At 39.5% G+C, this 21,497-nt stretch overlaps 1 protein-coding gene across 2 annotated transcripts in view; it reads left to right on the top strand.

Moving 5' to 3' along the window:
- LOC136866550 (queuosine 5'-phosphate N-glycosylase/hydrolase) overlaps positions 1-21,497 on the top strand; it is a 73,761-nt gene that overhangs the window by 28,738 nt on the left and 23,526 nt on the right. For both annotated transcript variants that reach the window (XM_067143642.2, XM_067143634.2), the window contains one exon: positions 9,874-10,036. In XM_067143642.2, the coding sequence (XP_066999743.2) occupies positions 9,874-10,036 (163 nt within the window). The remainder of the gene's footprint in view (positions 1-9,873; positions 10,037-21,497) is intronic.

The raw sequence follows: 21,497 nt of genomic DNA, 5'->3' as shown, positions 1-21,497 counted from the left end.
AACTAACTACAGATGCTAGCCCAGTAATATTCTCGATGATCGTGGAAAGAGAGTCGTCAATTTCTTTCTCTCCCAAAGTGGGGATGGAAATGGGCAAATCAAGGGACTCTCTAAGCTTGTTTGTGTCTACTGCAACCGTGCCTCCAGATTGCACATTTCTGATAGTTAACTCATAGATCAACTCCTCCTTGCGCAAATAGTTAAGATGGAGAACATCGCGAGGGCCGGGCATGATGACAGAACAATTTTGAAACAAAACAAATCAAAAATTCCAGCAACTGAGAAAATTGTTAGAGTTCGGATCAAAGCAATGTTTAGCCGTTAAAAGGGGCTAAATTGAGACCCATTCAATCACGCTCTGCTACCACTTGTTACCAAATTTTTGTGGTAGGTAGAGGTGAAAGAAGGTGCGGGGGTGAACAGGTCTCAAGCTACGAAATTAAAGTTAATTTAAAATTTAACAAGGTTATATTTTCTTTCCAAAATTCAGAAATAACACGAATGGCAGGTACAGAGTAGCAAGGTAACAAGTTACAATTACAGTATTCACAAGATTTGGGCTTCGAGCCCCTAACTCACAATTCTTGGGCAATTAGCCCAACTTTACCCCAAAACAAGTTTCAACAGAGGGGCAGAAAACCCCATTCATGCCCAGGAGCACTTGCTCCAAATTACACAGTAAGGCCTCCTTGAGGCGCGCAGAAAACAAAATTTTCAAGAAAGAGCAACTTGCTCTCAAAATTTAAGCCTGTCAAAGGCCACACCAAATTCCACCTTCAAGCTGTCCTCTAAGGACATATACACAGAGGTAAAATACCCAACCTACTGAGGTCTATTAAGTGAGAAAAAGGTTAATTACATGACCTCTAAAATAACCATTTGAGAGGAGGCGATCTGCACTCCTAATACACTTTGTTTTAAAACCTAATCTGGCTCTAGGCCACAAATGCAAGGGCTAATCCCATACTAAAGAGGTGACTTTAGAAAAAAAACAATTTACATTACGTTAAAGAAGAATAGGTTGTGAAAAAGTAAGTTCACCTCAAAACAATATGAGTGGGAGCTCGAGAGGGTTAAGCACTCTCTATCCCAATATGTAGCTTAAAAGAGAATAGATACTAAAAGTCTTTACATTTTAGGGAAAAGTTACATGGTGGAAAAGCTTCGGACCCGCCCCGAGAGTTAAACTGCTGAGCTAGCAAGAAAAGAAGTTATTATACGGCCATTACCTGGTTGTTGAACTGCTGTCCGAAGAAAGAGGCACTTCCCGCCCCCTGCTATGTACTTTACACACTGAAAGATGGTAGAGAAGTGGCGCAGAGACCCTAAAATCAGCAGTTTATATACTCTCGCGGAAAGTTCGAGGCGTTTCAGGAAAGAAAACACCCGCCCACAATCATTTATTGGTTAGGGTTAAGCAGCATATCCAATTTGAAGAAGAAACACCTTATTGGTCGTAAATTAATTAAAGAAATTCGGGATTGGCTAAATTCAAAACAAAGGGGAAAGAAAGGGGAATACAGCAACTTAAACAATACCAGAAAGAAATTTAACAAGAAACAAACTTTTGAAATAAAAATTTCTCCAAAAAACAGTTCTTTCACCTTGCACAAGGGTGCACTATTGTAGTTCTTCAGTAGTGTCCTCTAGAAGAGAAAGTTCACACTTCTTACTACAAGCAAAACAAAAATACGTCGAAAACGACCCAGTTCAGAAACTTCAAAATTTCCAAGTAGTGACATCTTCTGGGTAACTTGAAAATTAATACATTAGATAAAGTTCGGACTTCCTCCAGCAGAGGATCTTCAACTGGCGCAAAGTTTGAATTAGCGGCGTGGAGGTGTACCGCCCGGTACAATTATTATTATTATTATTATTATTATTATTATTATTATTATTATTATTATTATTATTATTATTATTGGCTCATGTTTGTGGGTTACTGTAGTCACATCCTAGTTCGTGAACCATGGGCAACGGCTGAGTGGCCTAGTAAGTGGTCCTGAGAGTCGGGATACCAGTTGCTATGGAATGGGAGTGGGCATCTCGGACATATTCTGAGTCATGGCCCTCCTTGTGCTCTGGCGGCTAGCACTATAAAATTCACCGGTGGTCCATAACCCAGAGGAGAGATTCTCACTTGGACTATGTGCAAGTAAGGTAGAAACCTGCTTCATGAATTTACCGAGCTCAGAACATTTTAAGCAAGCCTCGGACCTATGGGAGTAACGGAGTCCCACTCCCATTTGACAGGCGAGTGACTCCTTGGAAACAACTTGGCGAACGAAATGGAATTCGATGGGGAGCTATCAATATTTATGGGGCTTATGCAAGAAAGAAAGTAGAACTGGCTGAGTCAGCAAAGAGGATGCATCTGGATGTTCTAGGAGTAAGTGATATTCAGGTAAGGGGAGATAACGAGGAAGAGATAGGAGATTATAAATTGTACTTGACGGGTGTTAGAATGGGAAGAGCAGGGACTGGGGTAGGGCTCTTTATCAGGAATACCATTGCACGCAACATAGTTTCTGTTAGGCACATAAATGAGCGAAATTTGTGGGTAGATTTGTCAGTTGGAGGAATCAGGACTAGAACTGTGTCCGTGTATTCACCATGTGAGGGTGCAGAAGAGGATGAAGTTGACATGTTTTATGAAGCATTGAGTGACATCGTGGTCAGGGTTAACAGCAAGAATAGAATAGTGCTAATGGGCGATTTCAATGCGAGAGTTGGAAATAGAACTGAAGGATACGAAAGGATAATTGGTAAATGTGGAGAAGATATGGAAGCTAATGGGAATTGGAAGCGTTTGCTGGACTTCTGTGCTAGTGTGGGTTTAGCTGTTACAAATACATTCTTCAAGCATAAGGCTATTCACTGCTACACATGGGAGGCTAGGGGTACCAGATCCATAATAGACTATATCTTAACAGACTTCGAATTCAGGAAATCTGATAGGAACGTACGAGTTTTCCACAGATTTATTAATGATACAGACCACTATCTGATCTGTAGTGAACTAAGTATCTCTAGGCCTAGGGTAGAGAAAGTGAAAGCTGTCTGCAAACGAATAAGGGTAGAAAATCTCCAGGACGAGGAAATTAGACAGAAGTACATGGATATGATTAGTGAGAAGTTCCGAACAGTAGACAGTAAGCGTTTCAGGATATAGAAAGAGAATGGGTGGTATACAGGGATGCTGTAGTAGAAACAACAAGGGACTGCCTAGGAACAACTGTGTGTAAAGATGGGAAAAGGCGAACATCTTGGTGGAATGATGAAGTGAGAGCAGCTTGTAAACGTAAAAAGAAGGCTTATCAGATATGGCTCCAAACAAGGTCCGAAGCAGACAGGGATTTGTACGTAGATGAAAGAAACAGAGCGAAACAAATAGTTGTTGAATTCAAAAAGAAGTCATGGGAAGATTTTGGTAACAACCTGGAAAGGCTAGGTCAAGCAACAGGGAAACCTTTCTGGACAGTAATAAACATTCTTAGGAAGGGAGGGAAAAAGGAAATGAACAGTGTTTTGAGTAATTCAGGTGAACTCATAATAGATCCCAGGGAATCACTGGAGAGGTGGCGGGAATATTTTGAACATCTCCTCAATGTAAAAGGAAATCATCCTGGTGGTGATGCGAAGAGCCAAGCTCATTGGGAGGAGAAAAATGATGTTGGTGAAATTACGCTTGAGGAAGTGGAAAGGATGGTAAATAAACTCCATTGTCATAAGGCAGCAGGAATAGATGAAATTAGACCTGAAATGAAGTATAGTGGGAAGGCAAGGATGAAATGGCTTCATAGAGTAGTAAAATTAGCATGGAGTGTTGGTAAGGTACCTTCAGATTGGACAAAAGCAGTAATTGCACCTATCTATAAGCAAGGGAACAGGAAGGATTGCAGCAAATATCGAGGTATCTCACTGATTAGTATAGCAGGCCAAGTATTCACTGGCATCTTGGAAGGGAGGGTGCGATCAGTCGTTGAGAGTAAGTTGGATGAAAACCAGTGTGGTTTCAGACCACAGAGACGCTGTCAGTATCAAATTTTCAGTATGCGCCAGGTAATTGAAAAATGCTACGAGAGGAATAGGTAGTTGTGTTTATGTTTCGTAGATCTGGAGAAAGCATATGACAGGGTAGCGAGGGAAAAGATGTTCACCATATTGGGGGACTATGGAATTAAATGTAGATTATTAAAATCAATCAAAGGCATTTATGTTGACATTTGGGCTTCAGTGAGAAATTATGGTAGAATGAGTTCTTGGTTCAGGGTATTTACAGGGGTTAGACAAGGCTGCAATCTTTCACCTTTGCTGTTTGTAGTTTACATGGATCATCTGCTGAAAGGTATAAAATGGCAGGGAGGGATTCAGTTAGGTGGAAATGTTGTAAGCAGTATGGCCTATGCTCACAACTTGGTCCTAATGGCATATTGTGCCAAAAGCCTGCAGTCTAATATCTTGGAACTTGAAAATAGGTGCAATGAGTAGGGTATGAAAATTAGCCTCTCGAAGACTAAATTGATGTCAGTAGGTAAGAAATTCAACAGAATTGAATGTCAGATTGGTGATGCAAAGCTAGAACAGCTTGATAATTTCAAATATTTAGGCTGTGTGTTCTCCCAGGATGGTAATATAGTAAGTGAGATTGAATCAAGGTGTCATAAAGCTAATGCAGTGAGCTCGCAGTTGCGATCAACAGTGTTCTGTAAGAAGGAAGTCAGCTCCCAGACGAAACTTTCTTTACATCGATCTGTTTTCAGACCAACTTTGCTTTATGGGAGCGAAAGGTGGGTGGACTCAGGATATCTTATTCATAAGTTAGAAGTAACAGACATGAAAGTAGCAAGAATGATCGCTGGTACAAACAGGTGGGAACAATGGCAGGAGGGTACTCGGAATGAGGAGATAAAGGCTAATTTAGGAATGAACTCGATGGATGAAGCTGTACACATAAACCGGCTTCGGTGGTGAGGTCATGTGAGGCAAATGGTGGAGGATAGGTTACCTAGGAGAATAATGGACTCTTCTGTGGAGGGTAAGAGAAGTAGAGGTAGACCAAGACGACGATGGTTAGACTCGGTTTTTAACGATTTAAAGATAAGAGGTATAGAAGTAAATGAAGCCACAACACTAGTTGCAAATCGAGGATTGTGGCGATGTTTAGTAAATTCACAGAGGCTTGCAGAGTGAATGCTGAAAGGCATAACAGTCTATAATGATAATATATGTATGTATTTATTATTATTATTAAGCCGGCCCCGTGGTGTAGGGGTAGCGTGCCTGCCTCTTACCTAGAGGCCCCGGGTTCGATTCCCGGCCAGGTCAGGGATTTTTACCTGGACCTGAGGGCTGGTTTGAGGTCCACTCAGCCTACGTGATAAGAATTGAGGAGCTGTCTGATGGTGAGATAGCGGCCCCGGTCTAGAAAGCCAAGAATAACGGCCGAGAGGATTCGTCATGCTGACCACACGACATCTCCTAATCTTCAGGCCTTCAGGCTGAGCGGCGGTCGCTTGGTAGGCCAAGGCCCTTCAAGGGCTGTAGTGCCATGGGGTTTGGTTTGGTTTTTATTATTATTATTATTATTATTATTATTATTATTATTATTATTATTATTATTTAGCCCGTGAAATTTGTGGGTTTGTATCCAAGAAATAGGTAGAGAAATGGTGGTAATATCCAGTTCTTAAGTTGAAACACTGTAAATTAACCACGCCTTCTGACACAAGCAGCAGTTTGAGCATAGCGTCATCTATCTCCCTTGCACGATAAAGACAGCAATACCAAGGTCGTGCTGTACTCAGAGCTTGTCTTTGTCTGTATGCGTAATTAGGGCTTCTGCCTCCGAGCTTGCGCAGTGTTGTTCGTATCTCAGACAGGGCATAATGCTGTTGCAACCAAATACTTCATAAACTGATGCGGGGAAACGGCACTTATATCTTACTGGGCTTCGGGACATGTCTATTAACATGGTATTGAACGGTTTCAGTAAAGATAATTTTCTTTTCTCACAGGATACCGCTGATTGCAGCTGCAAGCTCACTGCATTAGCTTTGTTACTCCTTGATTTGATTTCACATTACAGTAGAATCTTGTTAATCCGAACTAATTGGGACCGGAAACTGTTCGGATTATGAAATTTTCGGATTAACCGGAAAATATTTTCTAATGATAATGTTAATGGTTTTATGTCCCGCTAACTACTTTTACGGTTACCGGAGACGCCTAGGTGCTGGGATTTTGTCCCACAAGAGTTCTTTTACATGCCAGTAAATCTACTTACACGATTCTTACGTATTTGAGCACCTTCAAATACCACTGGACTGAGCCAGGATCAAACCTGCGAAGTTGGGGTCAGAAGGCCAGCGCCTCAACCGTCTGAGGAAAATAGTTTCTACAATACAGTACAGAATTTGAAATGTCCATTCTTTAGCAGTTACATTAATAAAATACTGTATAAAATTACAGTAGGGTAGTTAAGAACCCGTAGAGGAGAAAACGACAATGAAAATGACATTAGGGAGTGGATGGAAGCTGACTGTCATCAATTACAAACAAACCAAGTAATTGTAGCTATGGTGGAGGAAGAATCGGGAGTTGATGAGGAACAGAGTGACAACAAAGAAGACCACAATGAACAACTAGTGTCACATTCAGATGCCGCGGCTGTCTTAGAACTTGCCGTACGCTACGTCGAGCAACACTCCGCTGCTACGCCCACTGATGTGATGTTTACGAGATGCTGGTTTAACACCGCATCTTTGAGTAGGTTCCAGTCACTACGGCAAAAGAAACTAACAGACTTTGTAAAGATAAACGACCAGTGATTGATGGTTTATGATGTGTAATTATTTTTACATTGTCATTCTAGTAAAATATGACTAATAAAATGCAAGTAAATATTCATTTTATAATATGTTCTTTCATTTCAATACGGAGAATTTAAAAATAAAATTAATGTTTCAGTTCGGATTTTTTTTTTTTTTTTTTTTTTTTTTTTTTTTTTTTTTTTTTTTTTTTTTTTGCTAGGGGCTTTACGTCGCACCGACACAGATAGGTCTTATGGCGACGATGGGACAGGAAAGGCCTAGGAGTTGGAAGGAAGCGGCCGTGGCCTTAATTAAGGTACAGCCCCAGCATTTGCCTGGTGTGAAAATGGGAAACCACGGAAAACCATTTTCAGGGCTGCCGATAGTGGGATTCGAACCTACTATCTCCCGGATGCAAGCTCACAGCCGCGTGCCTCTACGCGCACGGCCAACTCGCCCGGTTCAGTTCGGATTAACGGGACTCTAGTGTATATTACCATCCTAAGAGAATACACATCCTAAATACTTTAAGTAATGGAAAGGAACAAATACGTGACAAGTGTGTTATAAAAAATGAGCCAAATAAATATAATAAAAGGGAAGAAACAAAAAAGATAACTGATGGTAAAAGACTAGGACCCCAGGACAAACACAAAAGGAGAAAAGGAATCCAATAAAAGTAATAGTGAGGAACAAACAAGTGACAAATCGAGTGTAGAAGTGCAGATAAGGACAGTCATGTGATGCGATCCTTCCTTTTTGCCGATACCCTCATCCATCGAGAGTCGGAATTCTTTCATTTTTCCTCTGCCAAGCTGTACATCCTCTTTAACCCTTTCAGTACTAATGGGACACACACATTCTAACAGGTTAGATTTCCTAGTAGAGCTGGCCAAAGGCCTTCTTGAAAGAGGTCAATCCATGACAGAAGTAAACGTATGAATATCAACAAGCTATCTCTCGAAAGGAGATTGAATGATGAATAGTTTCATGAACTAATTACCTCTGGAAGGGCACATAAGAAGATGCCATTTTTGGTCTGCTAAAAATATAGAAAAAAGAACAAATCTGTGGTGTGGTACATGAACCTGATACCCCACATTTTAAAAAATATTGAGTTAATACAACTGAGAGACAGCTTATGCCATCTGTTATCTTTTGCTTACGGTTTTGCAGTGAGACCCTCCGAGTCCCTTACTGTTCAACATTGCAACATCGGATGTGACAAACATCATTGAAAATACAGAAGGGTCAGTGGTATTGTGTATGTATGCTGGTGACATTATTATAGGAAGATCAGACAGGGGAAAAGTGCAGAACAGCCTCAACAAATTATTGAATTGGCAGTGGAAAACAAGTTTAAAATAAATACGAAAAAACAGCCCAAATGACCTTCCAGAATGGAGGACAAAACTCCTCGGTAAAAGACAAGCTGCGCGTTGGAGAGAACAAACTAACAACAGTCAGCCACTTACGATATCTAGGCATTCATCATCAAACCAGCAGGACAAATTTCAGCATACATTTGAGAAAGAAAACAGCAGCAGCCATCAAAGCAATAAATGACATAGAACGACCTGAAGCAATGTACAGTATATGGACACTGCTATGAAACTCTTTCATGCCAAGATAGTTCCTATACTAACCTACAGAGTAGAACTTCTATGGGACGAGATGTAAGCAAACAATTCAGAAAACTGGGAAAAGGTGAAGGCTACTATTCTCAAAAGAATGCTTGGTATATCCAGGTACGCCCTTTCCAGATTTGTATGCATTCTGTCCAAGGAGGGATATTTAATAGAGGAAATAAGGAATAAGCTATTCCTGCAATCCACCACTGCCTTCCGGATTGTAGTGGGTAGAAGAGAACAAAAGATGAAGAAGATCTGGCCAGAGTTTTACTGTACCAGTGCAGTGTTAAATCGAGAATAGACCAAGGCCAACTACAAATTGAGGCAAGTGAGAATGTTTTTGAGGTTGGGAGGGTGCCTGAATGTGACTGGGGGGATTTTTGAAAGAGGATCCTGGGTGTAGTGTGAGGATGAGAGAAGATTGAATGCTTGTCTTAAAATGTGATTGATTTTATGTAAACCAGGAATATGTAGTTATGAAGGGTATGGGTTAGGTTGCCTAGGGAGTCTGGGGACAGAGTTCATGGCCCAGGAGATCTGGCAGCCAGCCAGTTGGGTGGGGTAAATCTTGGCAGTAAAGGCCTTCCTTAAGTCGTCATCGTAGGAGTTAGAGGCTTTAGAGGTTCAACAAAACCGGTTGCCCCAGATGGCAAGGCTCATCCATGCTCACCTACTTCCTCATCCAGCAGAGGTCACAAGCTGGGAATCCGACAGTATTTAGCACATATGATGAATGTCAACTTGCGTGACCACCATAGCCCCAGCGAACATGAGTTTCCTGACAGGTCGCAGCAGACACCAGTGTCCACTTTACTTGTTTTTCACTTTTCAGTTAAAATGCATGGTGGAATATTGCTACTGAAATGCCAAAGAGTAAAAATGTAGTTTTGGTCCTCAGAGGGAAATTTAAAATGTTTGCTTGGTGCTCAATGTGCTAAGAATGACTTTATGAAATGTTGCATATCTAGTACATATGCCCTAATGTTTAAACAATAATTTGGTCTCACTTAGGTGGAACATGATCAATTTTACTGTAATAAAATCTTATAGATTTAAGATGATTTTTTTTAATTTGCTTTTTGTCACACAGACACAGATAGGTCTTACGGCGACGATGGGATAGGAAAGGACTAAGAGTGGGAAGGAAGCATCCGTGGCCTCAATTAAGGTACAGCATTTGCCTGGTATGAAAATAGTAAACCATCTTCAGGGCTACCGACAATGGGGTTTGAACCCATCATCTCCCGAATGCAAGTTCACAGCTATACGACCCTAACCGCATGGCCAACTTGCTCGGTCATTTAAACTGATTGTTTCATTATATTAATTATGCTAGTTTGAGTTACAATAGCTTTTTATTTTATTCTTTTCATGTGTCCTTAGATTTTTCATATTTGTAATGGACCTTATCCAAGGTATGTTTTTTACAGGAAGGAATTGCAATTACTGATCCAAACTATTTTTCTAAAATAAGGTCCAAAGAATTGAAACACATTCTACGCTCTGACAATGATGGAGGAAGTGTGTCACTTGTGGATGAACGAGTACAGTGCTTGCAACAGGTCGGCAAAGTCCTACTTGAAAAGTATGAAGGTAATTTTCTTACTTTTTTTTATTTATCTTGCTCATTTTATTTATGTCTGTACAGATTGTACAGATGACATACAAACAATTTCCATGGAAAGAGATGTTGACTGTCTGTACAGATTTTGCTATTGTCAAAAGATGAAAGATGGTTATCAGCAGTTTGATTTGAGCATTTTAAGCAGTTGAGTTTTAAGAAATTCAAGCAGCAGTGGGAGTGTTATAAATTCGTACTTATTTGGGAAGCGATAAAGGGCTTTGAATTATTTTAAGACTCCTTAGTTTTACTTAAAGGGTACAATGATTGAATTTTATGATAAAAATTACAAGAGCTTGTATCTGCATAATATTTATGCAGGTTAACAATAGAAAAAAACTGTGAATTAGGATCATTAATATAAAAAACTATTCTGTGGAACCTCTTCGACTTCAGAATGACATCACTTCCAAGTCAGATTCCTCGATTTCAAATGTAGAGGAATGATTCACAGAACATAAAGATACAATTTAGAAATCAGACTACAAAACTACTCGCTACAGGACCATCCAATGAACTCAATACCAACACTCCTCCTCGAGTTGTTAACCACGTAAATGTAAAAATGGACCTTTGCTTAGCGGCTTGGTAAAAGATATTCGCCAGCTGTTCTTTAGATTTTACATAAACAAGATTTACAGTTTTTCTACATGCTGGCTTATAAATTTTCATTTGATTTCAGTATGCTTCTTACCCTTTTCAACATTTCCAAGCATGTTTATTGAAGCTTTTATCAATAAACAAGTAAGTCGGTTTGGATAATCCTTTAAGTTTCAGTTCTTTTAATGATTTGATAAATCCAACTCACTTCCTAAATCTTTTGAAGAGCTGCATGATATTTAATCCCAGAAGATAAAATATCTGTAATTTTATGTTTCTATGCAACCCAGACAATTGGACCCCTGTTGTCAACCAAGATTCCACTTGAAAACATATCCAAATCAACTCCTTTGAATCACTGTAGTTTACAGTCAATTTCCATCAAAAAATGTTCCAAAATTTTCAGTTCCTCATAGATTACGGAATACTAATTCAACCATTTTCCAGTGACTGGCTTTGGGTTGAGAAACATGACGCTTCACATAATTTACAGCAAAGTTTATGTTTGGACGGGACTAGCTTGAGAGATACATCATACTCCCAATAGCTTCTCTATATGAGCTTGCATCCAGGAGATAGTGGGTTCGAACCCCACTGTCGGCAGCCCTGAAGATGGTTTTCCGTGGTTTCCCATTTTCACTCCAGGCAAATGCTGGGGCTGTACCTTAATGGAGGCCACAGCCACTTCCTTCCCACTCATAGGCTTTTCCTATCCAATTGTCGCCATAAGACCTATCTGTGTTGGTGCAACGTAAAGCAAATAGCCAAAAAAAAAAAAGCAACTAGCTTGTTTGTAATCGTACCTTGTTCCATTGATGTGGAGACTTCATAGATATCGGCAAATCCAAATCGTTTTAAAAATGTTAAAAATTTGCTTAATTTATTTTAATAGATTTAAGAAATTTATTTCCATGCCCAAGTAATACAGCTTTCCTTTACAAGACATTAGAATAATTCTGTATTGACGGTTTTCACTTTACAAAGGTAAAATTAAGTGTATCCTCCTAATTCAATACATCATATAATTCCATCATTAGATGGAGTAATTAAATTCAAACATGTTTTGACTCATTTGAGCCATCTTCAGTGAAAATGGGGAGGGGGGGTTTGAAGTCATTTACAAAATACAAGATAAAAATGTGCCAAAAAACGTAATAAAGGAACAAATGAAAAACAAAAGAGAGACATGACGGAAATAAAAACAGCACAATATACAATGTTTACATCATCATATGGAGCGATATTCAACTCGCTGTGATAAAATTCAGTGAAAACAGGGGTTAATACAAAACATAATTGCATCTAAAAACTGTGTTATCTAAGAAGAAAAGAAATGAAAACAAATGATACAGATGGAAACGAACAATAAGTTCATATAGCAAGCTTGTGGACCTCTTAGTCTACAAAATTTTGGTTTTATAACAATTCAAAATAAGATGAAATCACTGTGTCGAAAATTCAAGCCGAATTTGTTAAGCATTCTAATCTAATCTAATCTAATCTAATTCTATTCTAATCTTTGAACCTCAACTTGAGTATATTGATTCAACTATGTATTGCTGGAGTAGTTTCCTGGCCTGGTGTAAATGTGAGAAATCTTCTCTGATTGCAAGCCTGAATCAGATGAATTCAAGCATCACAGTGTGGGCTGTAAGTAGAAAGTAGCTTCGGGCCTCCTTGTCTACCATGTGCTACAATGTACCAGTAACCTGGTGGTTCACCATTTTACAAGTTATAAACCTCGTTATTGATCCGTACTGAAAATTGTTATAGTTCAAAAACAATGAACGTATTTATTAAACCACCTGTTCAATACTTTACATCCACTTATAAGTGGTTACATAAATATATTAACACTTAATATTTTTGGGACATGTTTTGCCCCTAATTTAAGGCATCTTCAGCCTAAAATACAGTCTTAAAAAGTTATACATAATATTAAAAGAGAAGCTAAAAGATTAGCCTTGTAGAATAATTACTAAAAATTGGTACACTTAATGTGAATAATACATTGATACATTACTAAAACATGTTATTGGAGCATTGTCTATGGTAATTCTAAAATTAATGAGTCCGAGACTAAAACTCCTCTCATAAAATTATGTGGTTCAGATAAAATTGGTTCAAATAAAAATTGGCTGTTGTTTCACCTACATTGATATTGCGTATATTGCCAACAAAATAAAGGCGTTAACACAAGCACACAAAAGTATATCTTGCAAACAACGTGTTCAGGGCTGCTGTTAATGTCAAAACATGAAGATATTGAGGAAACAGAAGCATCAGCTGATTTTTGTAGAAAATATGGTCCTTTATACAGGTAATATTGTAGGGAACCTTTGCTAAGAGATACCAGTAGTATTCTGGAATAATGTTCTGTGTTTTTTGTAAGCTGTTACACATTATCTTCCGTTGTGTTAGTAACCGCCATTCTGTTGGCTCTACAATATCTTCAAATCGTTAGAAACTGAGTCTAACCATCGTTGTCTTTGTCTCTTTCTACTTTTCTTACCCTCCATAACAGAGTCCATTATTCTCCTAGGTAACCTATCTTCCTCCATTCGCCTCACACAACCTCACCACCGAAGCCGGTTTATGCGTACAGCTTCATCCATCGAGTTCATTCCTAACTTAGCTTTTATCTCCTCATTCCGAGTACCCTCCCGCCAGTGATCCCATCTGTTTGTACCATCAATCATTCTCACAACTTTCATGTATGTTACTTCTAACATATGAATAAGATAACCTGAGTCCACCCAGCTTTCACTCCCTTAAAGAAAAGTTGGTCTGAAAACAGACTGATTTAAAGATAGTTTCGTCCAGGAGCTGACTTCCTTCTCACAGAATAATGTTGATCGCAACTGCGAGCTCACTGCATTAGCTTTACTGCACCTTGATTCCCTACCTGTTCCAGTTTTGTATCACCAATCTGACATACAATTCTGTTGAATTTCTTACCTACTGACATCAATTTAGTCTTCGAAAGGCTAATTTTCATACCTTACTCACTGCACCTATTTTCAAGTTCCAAGATATTAGACTGCAGGCTTTCGGCACAATCTGCCATTAAGACCAAGTCGTCAGCATAGGCCAGACTGCTTATCATATTTCCACCTAACTGAATCCCTCCTTGCCACTTTATACCTTTCAGCAGATGATCCGTATAAACTATGAATAACAAAGGTGAAAGATTACAGCCTTGTCTAACCCTTGTAAGTACCCTGAACCAAGAACTCATTCTACCATCAATTCTCACAGCAGCCCAATTGTCAACATAACTGCCTTTGATTGATTTTAATAATCTACCCTTAATCCCATAGTCTCACAGTATGGCAAACATCTTTTCCTTCGATGCCCTGTCATATGTTTTCTCTAGATCTACGAAACATAAACACAACTGTCTATTCGTCTCATAGCATTTTTCAATTACCTGGCGCATACTGAAAATCTAATCTTGACAGTCCCTCTGTAGTCTGAAACCATACTTGTTTTCATCCAACTTCCTCTCAACCAATGATCGCAACCTCCCTTCCAAGATGCCAGTGAATACTTTGCCTGGTATACTAATTAATGAGATACCTCAGTAGTTGTTGCAATCCTTCCTGTTCCTTTGCTTATAGATAGGTGCAATTACTGCTTTTGTCCAATCTGACACTCCACGCTAATTTTAGTACTCTATGAAGCCATTTCATCCCTGCCTTACTACTATACTTCACCATTTCAGGTCTAATTTCATCTATTCCTGCTGCTTTATGACAATGGAGTTTATTTACCATCCTTTCCACTTCCTCAAGCATAATTTCACCAACATCATTTTCCTCTTCCCCATGAGCTCGGCTGTTCGGGACACCACCAAGATTTTCTTTTACGTTGAGAAATTTTCAAAATACTCCCTCCACTTGTCCAGTGATTTCCTGGGATCTATTATGAGTTCACCTGAATTACCCAAAACACTCTTCATGTCCTTTTTTCCTTCTCTTTCTAAGATTCTTTATTATTGTCCAGAAAGGTTTCCCTGCTGCATGACCTAGCCTTTCCAAGTTATTACCAAAATATTCCCACGACTTCTTTTTGGATTAAACAACTATATGTTTCGCTCTCTTTCTTTCACTTACGTACAATTCCCTGTCTGCATCAGCCCTTGTTTGGAGCCATTTCTGATAAGCCTTCTTTTTACGTTTACAAACTGCTCTCACTTCTTCATTCCACTAAGATGTTAGCTTTATCCCATCTTTACACACAGCTGTTTCTAGGCATTCCCTTGCTGTTTCCACTACAGCATTCCTGTATACCACACATTCTCTTTATATATCCTGAACCTGCTTACTGTCCTCTTTTCAGAACTTCTCACAATCATATCCATGTATTTCTGTCTAATTTCCTTGTCCTGGAGATTTTCTACCCTTATTCGTTTGCAGACAGATTTCACTTTTTATATCCTAGGCCTAGAGATTCTTAATTCACTACTGATCAGATAGTAGTCTGTATCATCGAAAAATCCCCGAAAAACCTGTACATTCCTAACAGATTTCCTGAATTTGAAGTCGATTAAGATATAGTCTTCTATGGATTTGGTACCCTACCCTCCCATGTGTAGTGGTGAATAGCCTTATGCTTGAAGAATGTATTCATAATTGCTAAACCCATACTCGAGTTTCATCCAGAATGTACATTTCTTCACTTGGCCTTTAATCCTCACACGATATTTCTTGTTTCTGATCTGTTCATACTGAGCAATCACTTGCACTACTTTCACACATTGCCACAAGTTATACTCCGTACTGCTTTACTGCACTGCCACAGCACTAGTTGCAAATAGAGGATTTTGGCAACGTTTAGTAAATTCACAGAGGCTTGCAGACTGAATGCTGAAAGGTGTAATGGTCTATAATGATGAAGTGTGTGTAATGTATGTATGTATGTATGTATGTATGTATGTATGTATGTATTATCTGCGCACCTTTTCTGGATAGATTTACACCCTAGTGCTGAATTGGTCGACCTTGGCAATCTTCGAGATTTGTACTGGCAACCTTTGAAACACAAACTATGAATCGCGTATGCATCGCTGTGCGACATCTGGCGTACACTTTACGTACTAGTACTGTTGTTATTTACACAGCAAAGCCAACCTATAGAATTCACTTTAGGAATAAGATTCGCATCGAGAAATGTTATATAATGTGTATGTGACACAGTTGTTGGCTTAAGATAACAAAGGTTTAGCAAAATTCATATCGATTGATCATATTATTCATTCAATTCAGATTTCATTTTCATTCAGTTGGCAGTACTACTGGTACCGCGCGAGCTCCCTCCTTACTCCTCACCCTGGACAGAAATCTACCGATAAAAAGTGCGCAGATATAGAGAGAGAGAGAGAGAGAGAGAGAGAGAGAGAGAGAGAGAGAGAGAGAGAGAGAGTGTGTGTGTGCGTGCGTGCGTGCGTGCGTGTGTGTGAGAGAGGGAAAAAAAAAACTGAACATATCTTTGTTTAGATCCTATACACCTGGCTGGTATTGGACAACTATTCTCTCCTTTTTTTATTGAGAACTTTGTATGAGATAATTTTATTAGCTATTTAAATTCTCTGTCTTGAGACTAATAAAATAACTTTTGAGCCAGCCATTTTTATATTATAGTATGAAGCTTCTAATGAATATTTCCCAAATTGGGAAATACGTATAGATTTTCTTAATAAATAAAATCTCCAGTCATCACCTAAAAGGTCTGAACATATCTCATTTCACCATGTAATCAGAAGATGCTTTTAAAAGCTTTGCAATTCAAGGAGTATATTTTAAGACTACATAGTGGAGTACTGAGGTATAGGAACACAGAGGAGCAGTAATAGTGAGCGCAGTGCTGGCAATGGCAAGCGGATGTAGTCTTCTCAAAGAAGCGGCATGATTACGCCTGTAGAAACTAATCTAAACTGAACTCACCAGCTATATACTGCACCCGTTAGAATATCAGCCGTAGAACAGTGAGACACCTCAGGGGTGCTCATTAAGGATTTGGCATATAAAACTAAGTGGATAATAGCGTCAAATATATCAAGGAAAAATGACGTACGATTTGGCATAAGAGAAATAAATAGGAACTGAATAAAGCCTAAACAATGGCATGATTTATTAAATACAATATTATTTGTCATTCTTACTATCCGTGATTGTGTAAAATGATCACTAATGTAAAAATTAACTCTTGCTCTCGAAGTACAAAAGAAAATATAAATCAAGATGGGATGACGCACTTAAATTTTGCTCTATTTACCCTAACAAATCAATCAGTAGAATATATTTGCTTCTTGTGATTTAAGTTTACAATTTGATTAAATTTAATTGTGAAAGATCTGGGTTTCTTCAACCAAATCTGGAAAATACCAAGAAAATCATACCGTTCCAAAATTCACTTTGCTGAGATATTGACTAATTGTTAAATTAACGAACATAATTGGAGTGATAATTCGTTCTAGAACTGAGTGAACGCAAAAGAAATAATTAATATCTGTTCATGACTATCATCACTTCTAGTCCAATTAAATCGAAAAATATAAACTCAAGGTGTGAAATATTAATTCAAATGGTCTCTCATAAATTGGGACGATGACTTATCGCTCTCAATATTGTGGTCACAGTCGGTATCCCCTTATCTTGATGTGGTTGGCGACGCTGAAGGTGAAGTTACACATGGTAATAGGTAATGTCCTCATGTTGAATCAGCCAGCAAAGTCCTCTTGAATAATGTGGCTGAAATTTGTACAGAAAATATTAATAAAGTTGTCCAGTTGTGGGTCCTTTCCTATATCGCAGGCAAATACGTACTTTAACAGCCTCGATAACGTTGACATCTGTTAGCGACAATGCAATGCATGACTCTGAGAATGGCTAGTATAACAGGTCACAATATCACGCGATGTTGCTCCATGGTAGAAACGCTGTGTTCTGAGGTCGACTTAGAGACTGAACCCTCAGGCAAGTGAGTGAGTCACAGCTGGCAGGTGAATGAACTTGTCAAACCACAGTGCACACCACATACACACACCGGAAGTAGTAGTACAATGCACGTCCTCATTTAAATTCACTTCATATGACGAGTGTCTTTCTATCAACGATATCAAAATGCACATAATTTATTATCTGTAGAATGAACTGCTTCTTGCCTCATATTTGCAGTATTTATTTATCACACAACTCGCTTGCTGGACGAGGCATACGCGGTGTTGACATACGGCTTTCAACACTCTCGTAATTTTGATCGCAACTTTTCCTTTTCTTTTTCAATACAACCTAGTGTAGTCAGTCTGCCTACTGGATTTTACTTATTGATGCCGCTGACACAAGTCTAGAATCTTACAGCAGAGACCAAATAACCAAGAGGAAATAAAAACAAAATATGACAACTTGCCAAACAAGGGTAACACCTGCGCAAAGCCACCTAACATAAAGATATGACACTCTGCCTGTCCAAAGCACTCCATCAGACATAACGAAATTGTCACAGTATATGCTCAGGACAAATAAATAAATAAATAAACTAGTAAATTCTTCTACAGTTCAAGAAATTTTCCTCTAAACTTTTCCTTTGAGATTTCTCCATAGATAAAAGTCACATGTGCTTAACCACTCAACGTGGAGTTTCGTACACTGCACGCAGACTCTCCAATGCTCTCTGTCGCGAAGTGACTTGCATTACACGCGTGTAGCAGCTTGTGATTTGTGCTTATATCTAGCGAACATTTCTTGAACTATTATTAATGTAGTAAGATATATCTACAGACGAAGCATTGATCTTTCATATGTATATCTATCAAGTTTTTATCGATTACATATAATATGTTGCGTCTGAAAAACCAACAAGTTCTGTTGTTCACATAGCAGCTAAATGTTTTCTTGTGATTGCCAATTCAAAAATTAACCATGTTTTACCGAATGATGATACAGAAAGCTTAGTTTCGTTAAGCAAAGACTGGGATATAGAATTTGAGAGTGAAAGTAGTGATCGTGACATTGATGTTGCTTTTGATACACGGGAAAAAATCAGCCTAATGTTACTGATGGCGGGTTTGTGTGAGAAGACATGGATAAATATAGAGGGCAAAGAGAAATATTTACGGCCAATTATGGGTCTCAGAATGCTGCAAAGAACTGCTTATATCCTGTCTGAACACTTTCAGTTGTTTTCTACTGTCGAGTTCGTAAAGATGATAGTAGAATAGGCAGATATTTATGCTCAACGTCGCATGTGATCACATGGTATGTTCTTTCTGTTTCAATCGAGGGTAAATGAATTTGTACCGGTTACTGTGGAGGAAATGTATGTAATTTTTGCATTGTGTGTGTTATTGAGCATAGTACAGAAACCTGTATTGAGATCTTATTTCTCAAACAATCCGGGTACTAGCTACTTCTATATTTGGTTCAGCCATATCTCTTGTTCGATTTGAAAGTTCAGAAGATTCCTCCACTTCATTGTTCTTGGATAATTCCAGTCAATTATGTTGTTTGTGTGTTTATGCACTGAACATTTTGGTAAAATCCATTGAATCGCTTTTCATTTTACGCCCGATTAACTAAAACCCTGCACTCGTAGCATGCTTGGTCCTATACTCCTCCCGCAGCACAGGGTAGCCAGGTAGTGAAAGTCATCCCACGCTGAGAGGTTAAATCAGGCAAATGAGGAGGACATAGGCCTTTACTGATGATCATCATCGAACACTTCCTGCAACCTTCTCATAGAGTTACGCACCGTATGGGCCATCGCACCATCCTGCTGGAAATAGCCCTACTTTGTTTTCTTCTTCAGTCATTTCAGCAAAAGAATTGGTTCAAGAATGTTGTGAATATAACTGTCAGAAGTAATCATGTCCTGAAAAAATATCAGACCGATAATTTGTCAGGCACTAATAGCACACATACACCCACTTTTACATTGTGCAGAGGTGTTTGCTGTAAAATGTGCAGTTCTCTGTATCCCAGATCCCATTGTTCTGTGGAGTGACATATCCACTCAAATGAAACCATGCTTCGTCACTCATAAAAAGGAAATTTGAATCCACAATACCATCGTAGACACTATTCATTAAACAAAAACCCCATGGCACTACAGCCCTGGCGGGCCTTGGTCTTGTAATCACGTATGAGTGGACCTTGAACCAACCTTCAGGACCAAGTAAAAGTCTTTGACCTCACTGGGAATTGAGCCCAGGACTTCCGGGTTAGAGGCAGGCACACTACCCCTAGACCGCAGGGCCGGATGCTATTCATTAGCCAATTGCGTAATCTTATTTTTGCAATGAAATCTGTAGGCTGTATGTTATGGACTGAATGAGTCCGATAAGATCGTAAATGTAATAAGTTTGTTGCATTACATGGTGACGAACGTGAAATACCAGTTTCCTGAGCTACTCTCCAAAGCAACTTACATGGACTACCTCCTGTGGATGGGGGACGCAGACGAAGAATACACCCACAGTATCCCCTGCCTGTCGTAAGAGGCAACTAAAAGGGGCAACCATGGGATGATAAAATTAGAGCCATGAGACTACTTGTAATTAGTACCATCACACAGGGAACACCATGGGTTGCTTTTACTTGTACGTAGTACCACTATGTTAGCTACAAAATAGGTTTGTGATTAGTAGCAACAGTGTGTGACTCAAGATTCATTTTACAGTACCGGTACCTGTGATTCGTACCCCTATATGAGCAACACCATGGGATTAGCGACATCATGGTTCTGCCTTGCCTGTGCTTAGTACCCACTATGTGAGGAACACCACGGGATAGTGTGGCTCCCTGTGGTTAGTCCACGTATGTGAGGAACGCCATAGGTTTGCGTTGCCTGTAAATAGTGCTGCAGTGTGTGAAACACCATAGGTCTGTGTTACCTGTGCAAATTTCATTATCTGTGAGTAGTACCATAATGTGTGGAATGCCGCGAGTCTACGCTACTTTTGATTAGTACCGCAAACATGACAAATAGCATGGTTCTATTTTCCTAGCGATAAGTACCATTATGAGGGGCCAATGACCTGGATTTTGGACCCGTTTCGACTACAAACATCATCGATTCGGTATTGTGCTTTAGAAGCAGTCCCTTGGTTAATAATACTATAGTTTAACGCTAAGTTTCTAGGAATGTGGGGCACTGTGGGTCAGATCCACTGATTGTTTTAACTTCATATCCATCCATTCATTCTTCGTCCTCACGTTTTCGAATTCTGGTCAGTGGAAGTTTATGGATTTTTAAATTGTCATAACAATTCATCTCATTTTGTACCATTAGGGGCGATGACCTAGATGTTAGGCCCCTTTAAACAACAATCATCCCACGAACCTACTACGCTGGTGTAGCAGAGGGAGAGGTGATACTCCCAGGTGGCGGATAGGGGGGTCCTAACCAGCTTGCCGGCGGACTTGAGGGAAATAAAATACCTCTCGCGGACCAAACTCACTACCCCCTGCGGGTGGGGGACGCACATGTAGAATACACCCGCAGTATCCCCTGCCTGTCTTGAGAGGCGACTAAAAGGGGCGACCAAGGGATGATTGAATTAGAACCATGAAACTACTTTTGATTCGTACCATCATGCGGGGAACACCATAGGTTGCCTTTACTTGCGAGTAGCCTCACTAAATTGGTACGAAATAGGTTTGTGATTAGTAGCAGTAAAGAAGCTGGCCTGGGGGTTTCCAGTACCCGTGCGTCGTACCCATGTGAGCAACACCGCGGGTGTGGGCGTAGCCTGTGAGTTGTACCGCTATATGAGTGGCACCGTGAGTCTGCGTTCCCTGTGATTAGTACCCACTATGTAAGGAACACCACGGG

The sequence above is a fragment of the Anabrus simplex genome, chromosome 1 (genome assembly GCF_040414725.1).
Source record: "Anabrus simplex isolate iqAnaSimp1 chromosome 1, ASM4041472v1, whole genome shotgun sequence".
Lineage (NCBI taxonomy): Eukaryota > Metazoa > Arthropoda > Insecta > Orthoptera > Tettigoniidae > Anabrus > Anabrus simplex.
This window is presented reverse-complemented; position numbering and strand designations above follow the sequence as displayed.